Source organism: Gorilla gorilla, chromosome 10, assembly GCF_029281585.2.
Source record: "Gorilla gorilla gorilla isolate KB3781 chromosome 10, NHGRI_mGorGor1-v2.1_pri, whole genome shotgun sequence".
NCBI lineage: Eukaryota > Metazoa > Chordata > Mammalia > Primates > Hominidae > Gorilla > Gorilla gorilla.
The window spans coordinates 144,992,053-145,008,760 of record NC_073234.2 but is presented as its reverse complement, the minus strand read 5'-3'; the positions used below and the strand labels follow the sequence as shown (position 1 = coordinate 145,008,760).

At 40.1% G+C, this 16,708-nt stretch overlaps 1 protein-coding gene across 1 annotated transcript in view; it reads left to right on the top strand.

Moving 5' to 3' along the window:
- Window positions 1–16,708, top strand: part of TMEM132D (transmembrane protein 132D) — an 825,211-nt gene that overhangs the window by 364,686 nt on the left and 443,817 nt on the right. Inside the window, exon 3 of the mRNA XM_019039446.4 lies at window positions 1,871–2,017. Coding sequence (XP_018894991.3) covers window positions 1,871–2,017 — 147 coding nt within the window. The remainder of the gene's footprint in view (window positions 1–1,870; window positions 2,018–16,708) is intronic.

Genomic DNA, 16,708 nt, shown 5'->3' with positions numbered 1-16,708 from the left:
GCCAAATCAGTATGTGTGCTGGGGGTTCCTAAGACCACCCCCAGGTCCAACGAGTCACTAGGAGAACTCACAGGACTCAGCATGTGGTGAGAATCACTGCTCCGATGTATTAGCCAAGGAAAGCAAAGCATGGTCCGCAGAGGGAAAAGGCACAGGGGAGGAGACCAGGCTCACGCTCCCAGGAATCCTCTCCCCGTGGAGTCACGCAGGATGTGCTTAATTCCTCCAATTCCTCCAGCATATAGCTGGGACAGCACTGCCAGAGGAGCTCACCTGAGCCCAGGAGTTCAGGGTTTTCACTGGGGACTGCTCATGGGGGCACCCTCTGCCTGGCACGTACCAAAATTCTGTGCTCCTAGAAGACAACAAAGTGTCCAGCATAAACCACCTCATTTGCCCAGTCTAGGCACCGTGAGCCCCTCTGACCATGAAAAGGGAGGGAACGCTCCCCAAATCCAAGTTCCCAGCCACCCTTGCCAGCAGGCTTTCCTAAGGAGGGCAGTCTCAAGCCTGCAGCCTCAGGTCTTTTGTGCACACTACATTTTAAAATTGGTTCCATGGGAAATAGTGTTCCTGGTGTTAGGGACAGACGTGTCCTGCTTTTTCTCAAAGCCCTGGTCCTATGAGTGTCATCTCCCCCTCGCCTTTTGTCCCTAATATTAATAGCAGAAGATGGTCTCACTTTCTCCTCTGGCATGACAGAGAGGGATTTTGAGACGTAGGCTCTGGCGCCATTGCCTTACTGCCTGTTTATATAGGCACAATGATTACAAGTCTGGAGGAACTCCAAGTCGGCCGCCGCCGCCATCGTCTTCTGCCCAGGTCAGGTACCATCAACGTGCTCCAGGTTCCCCTTGGTACTCTCGCTTCAAGACTTTTCCTATTTTCCGCTGAGGGACTAAGAGAAAACACAGCAGGAAACATTAGCTTTTTCAAACTTCTAGGCCAGCTTGTAAATCAAAATCAAACTGTTTGCATTTTATTTTATTTTCTATTTTATTTATTATTATTTTTCTTTTGAGGCAGGATCTCAACTTCGTCACCCAAGCTGGAGTGCTGCGGGTCGATCTCAGCTCACTGCAGCCTCCGCCTCCCAGGTTCAAGTGATCCTCCCACCTCAGCCTCCCAAGTAGCTAGGACTACAGGGGCACACCACCACACTCAAATAATTTTTGTATTTTTAGTCGAGATGGGGTTTCATTATTCTATGTTTCTTTAAGAAACTTGAATTGGAAAGAACGTATGGAATGGAAAGCATACAGTAAGAAGACAAGATTATAAAAAGCAAACAGGTCTGGGCGCAGTAGCTCCCACTTTGGGAGGCTGAGGCAGGTGGATCACTGGAGGCCATCATTGTTCCTTCCCCTATCTGAACCTCAGCCCCCTCATTTTGGGCTTGGAACCTTGCTAGGATGATCAGATAATATAGACACAATGTCCATCAGTGCCTGGCACTGGGAGACATTCAATGAATGTGCGTTCTTATTTCAGTCTTTACTTTTGCATTTTCATTGCCTTTTTCTATTGAGTTTGGCCAGGCTAAGGGTTTTCAGGTAGTTCTGTGTTTGTGTTTGGCTTGGCTTTATTTAAAGATACAAGCTAGTGCAAGGATATTCTATTTCTTTCTGTAACTGATGTTTGCTGGCTGTCAGTCTACCATCTCTAGCTCTTTAGTAAAGGTAGGAAAAACTGAAAGAAATTAGGGCAGATGGCTTGGAAGGCGACTGCAAATTTGTGTTTAAATCCTAGTATACATGAGCTTACACCTGCCAGGCAACGGTGAGCAATTAAGCTCCCCGTGTTCCCAGAACCAGCATGACCCGGGGATTCCCCAGAGCTGACTCAGACCCACACGTGCTGTCTCCAACAGGGCAAAGGTGAAGAAAGGCGTGAACATCATCGGCGTGCGAGCCAGCAGCCCTTCCATTTGGGATGTCAAGGAGCGCACGGATTATACTGGAAAGTATGCACCAGCTGTCATCGTGTGTCAGAAGAAAGCGGCTGGCTCAGAAAACAGGTGAGTCCCAACTGGCCTCCGATATATTCAGATCAGCTGCAAATGTGGCCTGATTTTTTTTTTTTTTTCCTAGATTGCTAACAACCATTTCCACTGTGGTTTGCATTTGGTGTGTGTCGTCTGTTCTATCAGGGCCTCCGGGTAGATGAATGGAATCTTTCATTTGGGAAAAGTGGGCTGTTATTCACAGCAGACCTACTTAGAACCCCAGCAGAGCACAGTATCACCTGCAAGGACTGCACCATGCAGATGGAATTGACCCACAAACCGTGTTCCTCTTCAACATGACCTCTTTCTAGTCCATGTTACTGGAGGAACTGAAACTCTGCATGTCTCGTGAAACGGCCCATTTTGCAAGTGTTAGAAACCAGAGCCTATATGTCTGTCTTCACATGGGTGCATTCCATGTTTGCAGTGTGTATTTGAATTCAATGCATATGATTGTATTCACGGGCAGGCATTTTCTGATGGTACAGTGAACTATCTGCAGTAGAATTGCAGGGAATTGTGGATCACTCTAGGGAGAAATTAAAACCTGAATCTGTCTCTGATAGCCACCAAATTAGAAACAATCAATTCACAGCTGGGCAAAGGGAGGCTCGGAAACTCAGTAGTTCTTGTTTTATTGCACTTTCCTGAAATCTCATTTGTGGCTCTGGGGGTTTCCTAGTCTGGTCACATATTTTTGTCACCTGTATGTTACTTTTTGCTCCGGATTCTATTGAAAATTTCGACAATAATGAAAGGATGAATTCCGGTATGCCATGCATTATTTCTGGAGTGCATTTTTAAAGTTCGGAGCTCAGTGTTTGGAAAATATCCTTATTTTTTATTATTTATTCTAGCAGGGAGCTCAGGAATCTCAGCTGATAACTATTATGATTTTTTTTGGCTTATTATCAAGCAGCATTTGAAACCAATGTGGGGATGATTTGATTTGGATTCTTTTCTGTACTTCTTTGCTCGATGTTGGTTTTTAGGAATTTGGATTATCAGCAGCTCTCGTTTGGGCCTTTCCTTTTTATTCTTGAAGATTTGCTTGTACAGCAAATGAGAGGGAAAAGAGAAAATGTGTATTTGAGTTCAGTCCTAGATATGTATGTAGTGATGATAGTCTGCCAAACTGGTGAACTGGGTGAACTTATAGATACACAAATTGAAACACATCTGTACCAGTAACTTGGAAGTCAGGTGCTATCTCAATAAAATATTTCTTTTGTGTTTCGTAGTTAGCAAAAATTGGGATAGATGGACACGGGGGTGGACAGATGGGTAGACGGATGGATGAATGGATAGATTGATGGGCAAATGGATGGATGGACTAGTGGATGGATGAAAGGGTGGATGAATAGATGCGTTTATTCTGTATCAGAAGAAAAGAATAAATTTAGGGGAAAGAATCTCAACCAGTGAACTTTCATTTTCTCTTGTGATTTCTTTTGCCATCTCTTTTTATGTATTAGTAGAAGCAGTAGTTGTAGTCTTGTCTATGAGAGACTGAGGGAGTTGAACCATTAGAAAATATTTATGCCTTTTTTATTGTTAACTTCTGACAAATAGTTCAGTTCATCTTGGACACGGAGAGAGAGCATGGGGAGCCCAATGGTGGCTCCTTCCCATTGAAATGTAAGCTGCCTTTTTATAGTTCCAGAGGCTTCCAGAATCTCAGCACATTCAGAGGACATCCAAATGCAGAAATGCATGGTGGATGCCATTTATTTTTCTTTCATCTGTGTCAGTATCTTCTTTAAGAAACAAGGGCCCTGAATAGAATATAAAGCTCTTCTTTTAAAAGCCCTAATTCTTCATTCTAAGTGAAGACCATTCCTTATCTCTTTGTAGATTCTGATGCCAGTTTTCTGTTTCCTTTTTTATCTTTTTTCTTCTTGTCTTCTGGAGGCCAGGATATGTTTCCTCATACTATGGGTCTGGATGATGGAAAAAGGTTATACACATACAGATACACACACACACAATATGTTGTATGTGTATAATATGTTGTATGTGTGTACATGCATACAGCATATTATATATGCATATAGAAAATATATATGTGATATAGGTATGCAAATGCATGCATGCATATAGATGTACATTTTATAGGTGTTTTGTTGATAGACAAATGTGTTGATGTAGGGATCTTACACAGCAGCTAGGAAGGCTTTGCTTAATGAGGAAGCTCTAGAACGGAAGTCTTATAGTTTTGGGAGCAGGTCTTTTTCCAGTTATGCTCCAGCTCATACAGCAGTGTCTGGCACACAGTGGGCTGTCTATAAATATTTGTTCAATTTGATAATTTGTTCTAGAATTAGGCCATATCTCTGGTATATATATATTATGATACAAATTTGTATGCACACATATTTAGTGGTTGTCTGTATGCTTGTTCAAAAAGTAAGGTGCATAGCTGCATGTATAATGCTGCATTTGGGGAAACCCAGAGAAGGGTACTTTTGTGAGCACACTATGTCCCAAGAAGTCTACACAAAGGACTGGCAACTGCGATTTCTACTGGAGAGAACTGGAAGCTGGGAGAAAAGGCTGAATGTAAATTACTTTTTACAGTGAACCATTTGAACTGTTTGATTTTTTTTTTTTTTTTTTTTGCTGTGTGCATGTATTACCTATTTCACAAGACATCTGCAACTAAAATAGAGATTTTTAAAATATGATATATTCATTCATATATTCAACTTTTATCCTCGCTTTGAAACTTTTCATTTTACTTCTGCCTTTGGAGAATTAAACAAAGAGAAATCATGCTCCATGATTACAGATAGTGAATGGACTGCGATGAGATGTGTTTTTCTTAACGATAATTGGAAAATGGATTATAGAGTAGATGTTTTAATAATATTGGTAGGTTTTGCTTCAGAAGCTGTTTTGCTTTATAATTTCCTCCTACCCTCTTTGAGTGTTTTCCAGTTATTCTTAAAAGTCAGAATCTGATCATCATAATGCAAAAGAAGCAGTGTTAATTAGCTTGAGAGTCATAGATTTTTGTATTGCTAATAATTTGCCATGGATCAGGAAGTTGCGTTAATGAAGTTAAGTCACTGTGACAGGTTTAATTTTGTGTATTAAGGAGACACTTTTGTGCTAGTGATGAACTCACCAGGAGTGAGCGAAGATCTCTTATCTAAGTTTAACTGCATCCTTCCCTGTTTGAAGAAGTTAGGTTCCTGAGAATCTGATCATAACAGTATGAACATATGAATGTTACCCCAGCTATCAGATCTGTTTTGACTAAGCATTGCCTGCAGGATAACCAATTATGCTGTGTCCATCAAATTGCATTTTGCATTTGCAAAATCTTGCTCAGTATACTCCTATGTTAACTTAGATAAATATGTAACAAAACCCACATGTTATCATTTCCTTGTAGTTCTCTCCATAGACAAGTGTTTCCCAAAGCTCACCACGGTTGATATGTAAATGATTTTAGGTGTCACGTAGAAAGGAGGTTCAGTATACTTGAATGAGAGAAACTTACATTTATGTAAGTTCTCCAGTAAGACTTGATTGAAGAGAAGTTCATCTCTTTTAAGGGCTAGTATCTCTTTAAAGCCTCTATCCTTAGCTGTTACATTGTAGATAGGCAAGAGTACGTAGATAAATTTAATCTATTTTCATAATTATCTATTTGTTCATTGTAATACTGATTTTACATTTTTTGTAAATAACGTTTCATTTTAAAACAAATGTTTTGTTTCCTGAGACAAGGTCTCACACTGTTGCCCAAGCCAGAGTGCAGTGGTGCGATCTTGGCTCACTGTAGCCTCTGCCTCCTGGGTTCAAGCAATTCTCCTGCCTCAGCCACCCAAGTAGCTGGGATTACAGGCGTGCACTACCACACCTGGCTAATTTTTGTATATATAGTAGAGATGGGGTTTTGCCCTGTTGCCCAGGCTGGTCTCAAACTCCTGAGCCCAAGCAATCTACCTGCCTTGGCCTTCCAAAGTGCTGGGATTATGGGAATGAACCACCGTACCCGGCCTTAAATAGATTGTTTTCTGAAACAAATAGGAATATCTTAAACAAGACAGAAGTTTTTTCTTTCTCACATGAAGGAAGCTTAAGGCTGGCCACGGCTGGAATGGCAGTTCTCCAGTATCACTAGGGTCCCAGGCACCTTTCTTTCTTCAACACCATGTGAATGGAGGGCTTACAACTTCATAGATCAAGATGGCTTGAGTGTCGGTCATTGCATCAGCATTGCAGGCAAAAGAAAACTGACAGAAAAGGGTCTTCTTAACTGGGTTGACTCTTTTTAGGCAACCTTCCTGGAAGCTCTTTTCAACCCTATTTCTCTCTCTTGCATCTCATTGATAAGAACTTAATCACATGACCAAACCATACTTCAAAAGAAAGTAGGAAACATGATTTATTACCAGCAGTGTGCCCAGTTCAAAATCAGTGTTCTGTTCTAAAGAAAGAAGAGGCTGGGCGTAGTGGCTCATGCCTGTAATCCCAGCACTTTGGGAGGCTGAGGTGGGCGGATCACGAGGTCAGGAGTTCGAGACCATCCTGGCCAATATGGTGAAACCCCGTCTCTACTAAAAATACAAAAATTAGTTGGGCATGGTGGTGCATGTGTGTAATCCCAGCTACTCAGGAGGCTGAGGCAGGAGAATCGCTTGAACCTGGGAGGCAGAGGTTGAGGTGAGCCGAGATCATGCCATTGCACTCCAGCCTGGGAGACAGAGCAAAAGACTTTGTCTCGAGGAAAAAAATAAAAAAAAAGAGCAGCCTGGGGGAGTGGGGCAACCAGCAACCAACCTCTATTTCATCAATTTATAAAGAATACACATGTGGGATTTCCATAGGATGATGAAAAAAGCATAGTACCTCACTACCTCCTTCACTTTATTAGGATCCCTTAGAAATTTGCAGTACAATATAATAGGGTGGGGAAACTCACATTAGCACTCTACCAGAACAGTTGTGTGTATGTTAGAAACTTAAAGAAATGCTTGTTAATTTTCCAGCAGGCTGTTATCCACTAAATGAAACAATCAGCTCTTCTGAGACCCAGAATCTGAGTATCACCAAACCAAAAACAAACCTGAGACAGTGGTATGAAGTCATCAAAATGGCGTGACTTTCCTTTTGTGGGCAACTGTGATTTATGATGCCTTAAATAGTTTCCATATCCTCCCTATTGACTATGGATTACCACAGTTGTATGTATTACCATCCGAATGATGATTCCGCAAAGAGAGTGGGAAGAACATAAATGTGAGATCCAGAAAATGTGATGTTTCGTTCTCATTTTTATGCTGTGCGTCGCAGTGATGTCTGTCTGGCAGATGACCAGAGAGGAAAAGCAACTTCCTCTTCTGTAATATTGGCATAACAATGCCAGCCTTCCCTGGACTGTTGTGAGAATCAAATACAGTCACACATGCGCACACACTTTGAAATAATCCACAGAACCATTAAAAGAAACCCATCTCTTCATCATTTTTAGATTCTTAAAACATCCATGTAGTGTATGCAGCACACATGCCCAAGTCCTCCTAGACCATGAAGGATGCTTTTATTTCCAGAGTCTAAATTTAAATTTGCCAAAGTACAAGATGAATCACATTAGTGGTATACCGAGCCTGTACCAAAGATAACAAAGTTTCCCCATTATGTTTAAATTTAGAATCTGTCAGAAGCATTTCCATTCAAGTTTGTTTTAATAACTTCTGCATTAGGGATACAACAGACCAAGATGTTGTTTTCAGAACTACTAGATATCATTTCTATTAATTATATTAGCAAAAAAAAAAAAAAAAAAAAAAACCCGGCTGGGCACCGTGGCTCATACCTGTAATCCCAGCACTTTCGGAAGCCAAGGCAGGCAGATCACGAAGTCAGGAGATCGAGACCATCCTGGCCAACATGGTGAAGCCCTATCTCTACTAAAATACAAATAAATTAGCTGAGTGTGGTGGCGGGCGCCTGTAGTCCCAGCTACACAGGAGGCTGAAGTAGGGGAGTCGCTTGAACCCGGGAGGTGGAGGTTGCAGTGAGCCAAGATCGCACCACTGCACTCCAGCCTGGCGACAGAGCGAGACTCCGTCCCCAAAAAAAAAAAAAAAAAAAGAAAAAAATATGAAAATAATAAAATGTTTTTCTGAGGATGAGGGACAATGGAGAACTCTTTTCTTTTGAGACGGAGTCTCACTCTGTCGCTAGGCTGGAGTGGCGCAATCTCCGCTCACTGCAACCTCTGCCTCCCGGAAGAACAGAGAACTCTTATACCCTTCTGGGGATTTGTAAAATGGTTCTTCCACTTTAGAGATATATTTGTCAGTATCTGGCTAATAAGATTTAAAACCTGCATCCTATGACCCTGAAATTACAGTTCTAGAAATATATGCTCTAGATAAAAGCTTAGCCATCAATCTGGAGAGATGGATACAGGGCTGTAATTGCAGCCGTTTTTTTGGTAATAGCAGACAGTTAAAAACAGCCTAAATGCCCATCAAGATGTGAATTAATTTTAAAAAGTTGTGTTCATGTAATAAATGTTATGCAACAATTATGAGGGATGCCATTGATCTGTGTATATCAGCAAGAAATTAACCTGAAACTGTAATGTTGAATGGGAGAAAATCTTGAATAGTAGCATGTACAATATGTTACCGCTCATGTAATTATGAAGAGAACCCCCCCAGCAATGTGTTGTTTTAGAGAAAAATACTGAGTTAATACAGGTATAGATGGGATAAGGACATGGCTGTTTCTTTCTTTTTTTTTTCACCTTTTAATTTTTTCATTTTTTATTATTACACTTTAAGTTTTAGGGTACATGTGCACAATGTGCAGGTTTGTTACATATGTATACATGTGCCATGCTGGTGTGCTGCACCCATTAACTCGTCATTTAGCATTAGGTATATCTCCTAATGCTATCCCTCCCCCCTCCCCCCACCCCACGACAGGCCCCGGTGTGTGATGTTCCCCTTCCTGTGTCCATGTGTTCTCATTGTTCAAAGCCAGTGTTTGAGAAATGCAAGTTCAGGTGAAGTATGCAAAGATATTTTCTGGACATTGTGGGGAATAGAGCTTTAGAATCTTCCTAAGATAGCACTGAGTTTTGTCCCAGTAAATGTAAGCTTATCTACATTGCCTCCTTGAGAAACATTTAAACTCAGCCAGGAGGCAGCAGTAATTCAAGCATATGGCCTGGCAGTCAAGGGGGAATGATGAACCCCATTCTCTGTGAAATCAGACTTCAGGCTGACTCACTCACCATTTCCTGATGCTCATTCAATCTCATTATACAGTAGCATGAGGGAGTGTGAGATTTGCCTTAATTTACCCTCGTATTGCTTTGCTTTTATTATATCCATATATCTGGTATTTAATATCTTCTGTTTCCAAGTAGAGCACCAAATTTAGAATTAAATTATTGAACATCCACTTTTCGTGAGTAACGGCACTGAGTTACCGCCACGCGTCTTTGCTAGCGGGAGCTGCCGTGGCTTTTTGATAGGATCTCCAGAGTGCTGTAATACTAAAATACCGACTGCTTCTCTTGCTACAGCTACAAGAGTCATGCGTGTGGCATCAATAATAACCTAATAGCAACAATAATTACATTATGCCACTTACTGGTGTTCATCAAAATGCTTCATCAATACACTCTGGGGTTGTAGATCATGGCTAATGTTTGGTTGCTGTCGGTTTGTGATTTCAGAGTCCTACGAAGGCCACTAGATGTTGCTTCGAGGAAAGAGAAAGCTCCCATTTCAATGGAACTACCAAAAACACCTGCAGTGGCAGAAATATCTAAAGTGACACATGACATTCCATGTAGAAAACCATGTGCTACTATCTGTCTTCATGTACATGTCTGAACTTGCAGCTTCAATAAGTGTGTGTGTGTCTGTGTGTGTGTGTGTGCACGTGCGTGTGTATGCACACATGTGCAGCCCTTAGTGTCCTCTCTGAGCATGGAAACGGTCAGTAGCAGTCCTACACAGAAAAAAATTTCTATGTCTGCATCTATATCTATGTCTACATACATCTATTTTTCTATATCTAATCTATGTATATATATATATAAAATCTATGTCTACATATATATCTAATCTGTGTCTACATATATATCTAATCTGTATAGCTTTGTCTATATCTACAGATCCATATTTATATCTATATCTTATCCATACCAATATCTATACTTACATATGTATTAGTAATATATATAAACACACCGTAAAATCTAAAAGTATTTTTTTATTTGTTAAGAATCATGAACATTTGCAGTCACTGTTTCTGATGGGTGTTCATTGTCAACAAGTGAATAGATTTCTGCATCTCTCCGAAATAGTCTTCGATGTTTTTGATGATGAGGGAGTGTTCTTTGCGACAGCCATTTCCTTTGATCACTTAACTGTGTGGGCCGCACGGTCTCGGTTCTGTCCCTTCACGCTCCATGACAACCCTTTACCGTGAGTATTTTATCAAACTTGCCGAAACCTCCAGTTTCCCCTGGTGTGTTTAGCTTGATGGAACAAATGCTGTGTGTGGATGATCTGTGGCTTGAAGGCCTGGGGAACAGTTCAGAAAGATAATAGTATTTCATGGAACATTAAAAAAAGAAATGAAAGAAAAATTATAGGATCCATCTGAAGAAGCTTTATTTACAGTCCAACTGGTGCAAAGTATCATCTTTCTTATGTCCTAAAAATTTCATTCTAAGTGTTGTTTCTCATGGACAGGATGTCTTATTTTTTAAGTATTAATATATACAGTTTGGTTTCTATCATTTCTAAAAGCAACTTTCTTCTGACAGCTTTCACCTGCCATGATGTGTGTCAATCAGTGTAAGAACTTTCTTTGGTGACTTCTTAGTCCTTTAACCCTGGTGACTAACTGACATCAGTTAGAGAAACTGGCAATACGGGCATATGACTTTAGATTCCTACTTAGAACCTTCGTTAAGCTCTTGGGTTATAAATTACATACTGTCAAATTGACCTATTTTAGGCACACAGTTAAATGAGTTTTAGAAGAATGTCTTTGGTTGTTCAGCCATCACTGCAACCCAGTTTTCCATCATCGGAAAAAAAAATCAGCTTTTACCCATTTGCATGAAGTTTTTATTTCTATCCCAATTCTAGGCAAGCCATGGTCTCTTCTGTCTATAATTTTGCTGTTTCCATAATAGCCCAAACTGTGAATCACCCAAATGTCTGCCAGCTGGTGAGGGATAAATAACCGTGGTGCATTTAAGCAGCAGAATACTACTCAGCAATGAAAAAGAACAAGTGACAGAAGCGTTGAGAAAACATAGATAAGGCCTGAAGTGTGATGCTGAAGGAAGCCAGACACAAGAGGACACGTTTATGATTCCGCTAATATTCAGTTTCTAGACTGCATTTTAAATTGATAGATTTTCAGCTTCTCAATGGGACACACTAAGTTACGAAGTACCTGGTTACCTTAATTCTTTCTCAACTGCTCTTTTATTTTCTTTTTATTTTCTATATAAACTTGCTCTTTTCCTTTTAGAACTTTTTCTGAAAGGAACACTTAACTTCCATTTAAAAGCTCTGTGATCAGCAGTAGAAGAAATAAATGATCCGTTCACCAGCCATTCTAATCAGGGGTAGCATTAAAAGCTTTTTCACCTTGCTATTTTGAAGACGTTTATTTCTTTAAACAAATGATTCCAATTAATAAATGCAGGTAGTTCTAGACACTTAATCTTTTGTCTTAAAGGTAGATCCAGTTTTTCTACCACAGAAAAGAGATGCTGGGTGTAAATTCAACTCGTATCACAAGACCAGTGACCCCTTTCCTATAACCTGAATTCGAAAATCCTCCAGGGTAAAATGGGTTTCTGTTTTGCGGACAGAATACCAACATGTGATGTAATTGTATCAGGATCAAATTCAAAGTCTACAAGGGACATCAACTGAGACTGTGTAAATATAAGAAAGTATTTCCTCAGTTCAGTCAATATCAATTTCAGTCACTGGGTGTTTTTTGTCTATAATTACTCAGCATTGTTTTTGAACAACTCTCAAAGTCTGGGAAACTTGCTAAATGTGGTTTTGATTACTCACTCCTGGAGGCAAGTGTAACGTGGATGAGAGCAACATTTTGTTTGGTCTATAGGTCCTTATTATAGCAGATCTACAGGCAGAAAACCTGTGCGAAGGTCTTGAAAAGAAATGAGACCACGTGGGTGTCTGAAAGCACTGATGGGAGAGGATGATTGGATTTGGTTTTTAATATCAAGACACAGAGATGATCTCAACATGTGCAGCTTAATCATGGCGTGCCTTGATCATTCTTTTACCTGAAATCATTAAAAAGTTGGAGGGCTTAAGGTGTAAAAATGGTGAAGCTTGGTCCAGGTTTCCTGAAACTCTGACAGTAACAATCTTTTCACAATATTTATCGTGTCTACATCAAACTTTCAGGGTCACTTACATGCTCCTTTAACTCCTTTTACTTTTGAATTCAAGTAAATGTATTCCAAAGGGAAGTTATAAAAATGGAAAAAGTAGGATAATTTGGATTTAGAAGTTAATTGTGAAAATCAAATAATGAAAGGAGTCACTACTAATGAATTCCATGTGGAGAATATTGTTTGCGCCAGTTCCGGGGGCTTTTTCTTCTGTGTTAGAACAGATAGCTGGGAGGTCTTACAGAAGTATTAAAGACGTATGCACCCCAGAGTAAGCCTTTCTCCTTAAGAGAATCAATGGATTGAAAGCAAAATGTCATGGTATTAAGCATTTCACTGTGTACTATTGTTCTCTCCAGCTAAACCCACAGCTGGAAAGAGAGTAGGGGAGTTGGGAGGCCCTAAGATTATTTAATGTCTGTTCTGCTTAAACACCCACCAAAAATCAAGTTCGGCCTCACCGTAACACTGTCTTGCACACCTATGGTGACAGATGCCTCACACTAACAAAAACAGTACTGTACAAGATACTTATCTATCTATACATATATGTGCACATACATCATATTCCTAGAGCCCTTTACAAGTTGCAAAATGTATTTTATATGGGAAATTTATGTTTTCTCCTGATTGTTTCCTTGATACCTTTAAAACAAGCATTCTTGGCCAGGCGCGGTGGCTCACACCTGTAATCCCATAACTTTGGGAGGCGGAGGCGGGTGGATCACCTGAGGTCAGGAGTTGGGGACCAGCCTGGCCAACATGGTAAAACCCTGTCTGTACTAAAAATACAAAAAGTAGCTTGGCGTGGTGGTGGGCACCTGTAATCCCAGCTACTCAGGAGGCTGAGGCAGGAGAATTGCTTGAACCCAGGAGGCGGAGGTTGCAGTGAGCCGAGATTGCACCCCTGGACTCCAGCCTGGGCCACAGAGTAAGACTCCATCTCAAAGAAAAAAAAAAAAAAAAGCATCCTTATCTGTTTTTGGTGTCATAGATTGCTTTGACAATTCTGTGACATTTATGAATCTTTCCTCAAAATAATGTTTTTAATTTCCTAAAATAAAATTCTTAGGAATCCTGAGGAATGCAGCTATATTGAAATGTGGCTTTCAAAACATTTTCTAAATTGTGATAAGGTATTTTATGAGCTTCCTTAATAAAACTCTGAAAACAAAGCCTAGCAGCATGTGTAATAACTACTGTGATTTCAAGTAAGTGTTCAGGGCAGGGTACATTTTGAAATACCTTTTACAAATCCAATAGACTATGAAGATCGCTGCGGCTTCTGTTGGCGAAAAGTCACAGCTACTCTGGTAGTCCCCGAGGTTCAACATTGAAGGACGTGCTAAATTTCAGTTCCAGGGTAGGAAAAATAAAGGGCTGTTTTTCCCCTGCCGAGTTCATAGAGCCCTGAATTCTAACTCCATCCACACCAGACTAATAACCCCTTCCTTAAAAGGAACTTGGACTTCTTAAAACGGGTAAGACATAATTAAAGGGAAAAAGTATCTTTAACATGTAAAAGCCAAAACCTCCTTGGGCTGTAACTGGGAAAGTGTATTCTATTCAAACTTCACATGAATGGAATTGTAACCAACAGAAAGCTTCAAAGAACTTCCTATGTAGAAAAGCGATATGTCAGTGTGTGCCAATCTTCATTAAATTTTTAATAACCTTTTGTTTCTACATTTTAGGATTTATCTTAAGTAAATAATCAGGAGTATTATACCTAAGCACGGTGTTCACATTGTTATTGATAATAGAAAAAATTAGAATCCTTAAGTGCTAGGAATACAGGCATGATTAAATAACTATAGCAGTTTCACAAGCAAAATGTAACAGAGCTGACAAAATAGTGTTTCAAAAGATTTATTGGCATGAGGAAATGCTCTCAATTTACTGGTATGTTAAAAAAGTCATGAAATAAAATGTATAGAGTAGCAACATGATTTTGTTAATAACCAAAATGTTATATGTGCATATTTTTATATATATGTGTATGTGTATATACACATATGTACACACACGTGCGTGTATATACACATATGTACACACGTGCGTGTATATACACATATACGCACACGTGCGTGCATACACACACATATACGCACATGTGTATATGTAGATACACACATATATATACACACACACACACAATATAGTCAAGAGGCTAAAAGTGAAATAGAACACAGGTTTAATAACAGTGAAATTGTGACTGATATTTATTTCCTCCTGAATTCAAACTATAAAATTTTGAGAACCTACCCTGTGCTAGGCACTGTACTGTATAGGAGGACACCAAAGGCAAACGAAACAAAGTGTATGTTCTCATGATCTTAGAGTCTCATTCTTTCATTTGTTGATACTTGCCAAATCTACTGCAATAAGCATGCCTTAGTTTTATTAATTAGAAAAATATATGCAGGGGTTTTGATTCTTCTATTGTTCTTATAAACTCACAACAGAAAAACTATGCATTTCCTTCAAGTATGAAATTGAGGTTAACATGAAGGGAACTGTCAAGGTATTAGAAAATGAAATTGTTTATCCTCCTTAGGGGGAAAAAAACCTTTCTTTGAAAGTTACTGCCTTGTGATGATCTTGTAGTTATATTCATCAATACATTTTTGTGTTGGCATTTAAGTGACTATCTTTTTGCCAGGTAAATTAGAATGAATCCATTCTATTGTACAATAATCTTAGGCTGTATATTAAAATAATACAAAGAAACTAAGGACACCGATAAGTTTCAAGGCAGTGGATGGTATTAGAAGTCGAATTTTCTTTTACAGCATAAGTATCATCAGAAAGAAGCCGAGCGTAATTTCTCCTTGTTCCTTATTCAACCATGCCTGCCACATAGAAAACTACCTCCAAACTAACTTCGGAATGACCTTGAGATGGGCTTATGAGCCTAAGAAGTTGTATCAGAAACCTCCGGCAGGATTTACAAGAAGATGTGGATTGAATTTTGCATGGGGAGGGAAAATTTCATGTAGTATTTATTGTCCAGTGCTATTTTAACATCAGGTAATGATGCAGCTTGACACCCTTAAATATGCTCCTGTGGGTCCACCCTGCTCAGGGGTTGGTAGTTGCCGACTGTAGGAACAGCAGGCAGCTAATGTCTTCCCCACTGAATGGCCCTGGCTTCTCTGTCTCCCTCACCCCCTCTATCTGTAGACACGCCTCAGACCCTCCGACTCACCCCTTTTTGTTAAAGTATTATATCTACCTTTAGACCCTTTGAACTGGTAATCTGAGTGCTAATACCTCACATTTGTTAATAGATAAATATGTACCAGCTTCTTCAAAGGGATTTACCTAGAGCTTGTTTCAATTTAACCAACTTGATTCTCCTAATGCGAAGGGTAAGCAAGAAAAATATCATCACCATTTGATGGATCTTGAAGCTGAGTCCCAGCAAAATTTAGGTAACTTACATTACTTTCTGCGGTGGGCTGAATAATACCTCCCACTCCCACTCCCACCCTCACCCTCACCCCAAATATGCCTGTGTCCGGGATCTATAGCTTGTCAATATGTAGGTTACATGGCAACAGAGTCTTTGAAGATGTGATTAAGTTGAGAACCTCCAGATGAGACTAATCTGATGGGTCCCATGTAATTACAGAGGAGAGAAAGGCAGAGGGAGATTTGGTGTCAGAAGTAGGAGATGTGGTAATGGAACTGGAGGTTTGATGGATTTGAGGAAGGGGCCGGGAGCCAAGGAATGTGGAAGCCTCTAAAACTGAAAAAAGCAAGGCAATGGATTCTCCCCTGAAGCCTCCAGAAAGAACCAGCCTGGCCAGCACCTTGATTTCAGGCTTCTGATCTCCAGAACTATAAAGGAGTCAATCCGTATTATGTTAAGCCTCTGTATTTGTGGTCATTTGTTACAGCAGCCATCGGAAGCTAGTACATCCCCTTAGTTCAGTTCTGCAGTGATGATGTGTTATGGTTTGGCAATTCAAATCTCATCTTGAATTGTAGCTCCCATAATTCCCACATGTTGTGGGAGGGACCCAGTGGGAGATAATGGAATCATGGGGGCAGTTTCCTCTGTACTGTTCTCATGGTAGTGAATAAGTCTCACGAGATCTGATGGTATTATAAGGGGGAGCCCCTTTCACTTAGCTCTCATTTTCTCTCCTGTCTGCCACCATGTAAGATGTGCCTTTCACCTTCTGCCATGATTGTGAGGCCTCCCCAGCCACGTGGAACTGTGAGTCCATTAAACCTCTTTTTCTTTGTAAATTACCAAGTCTTGGGTA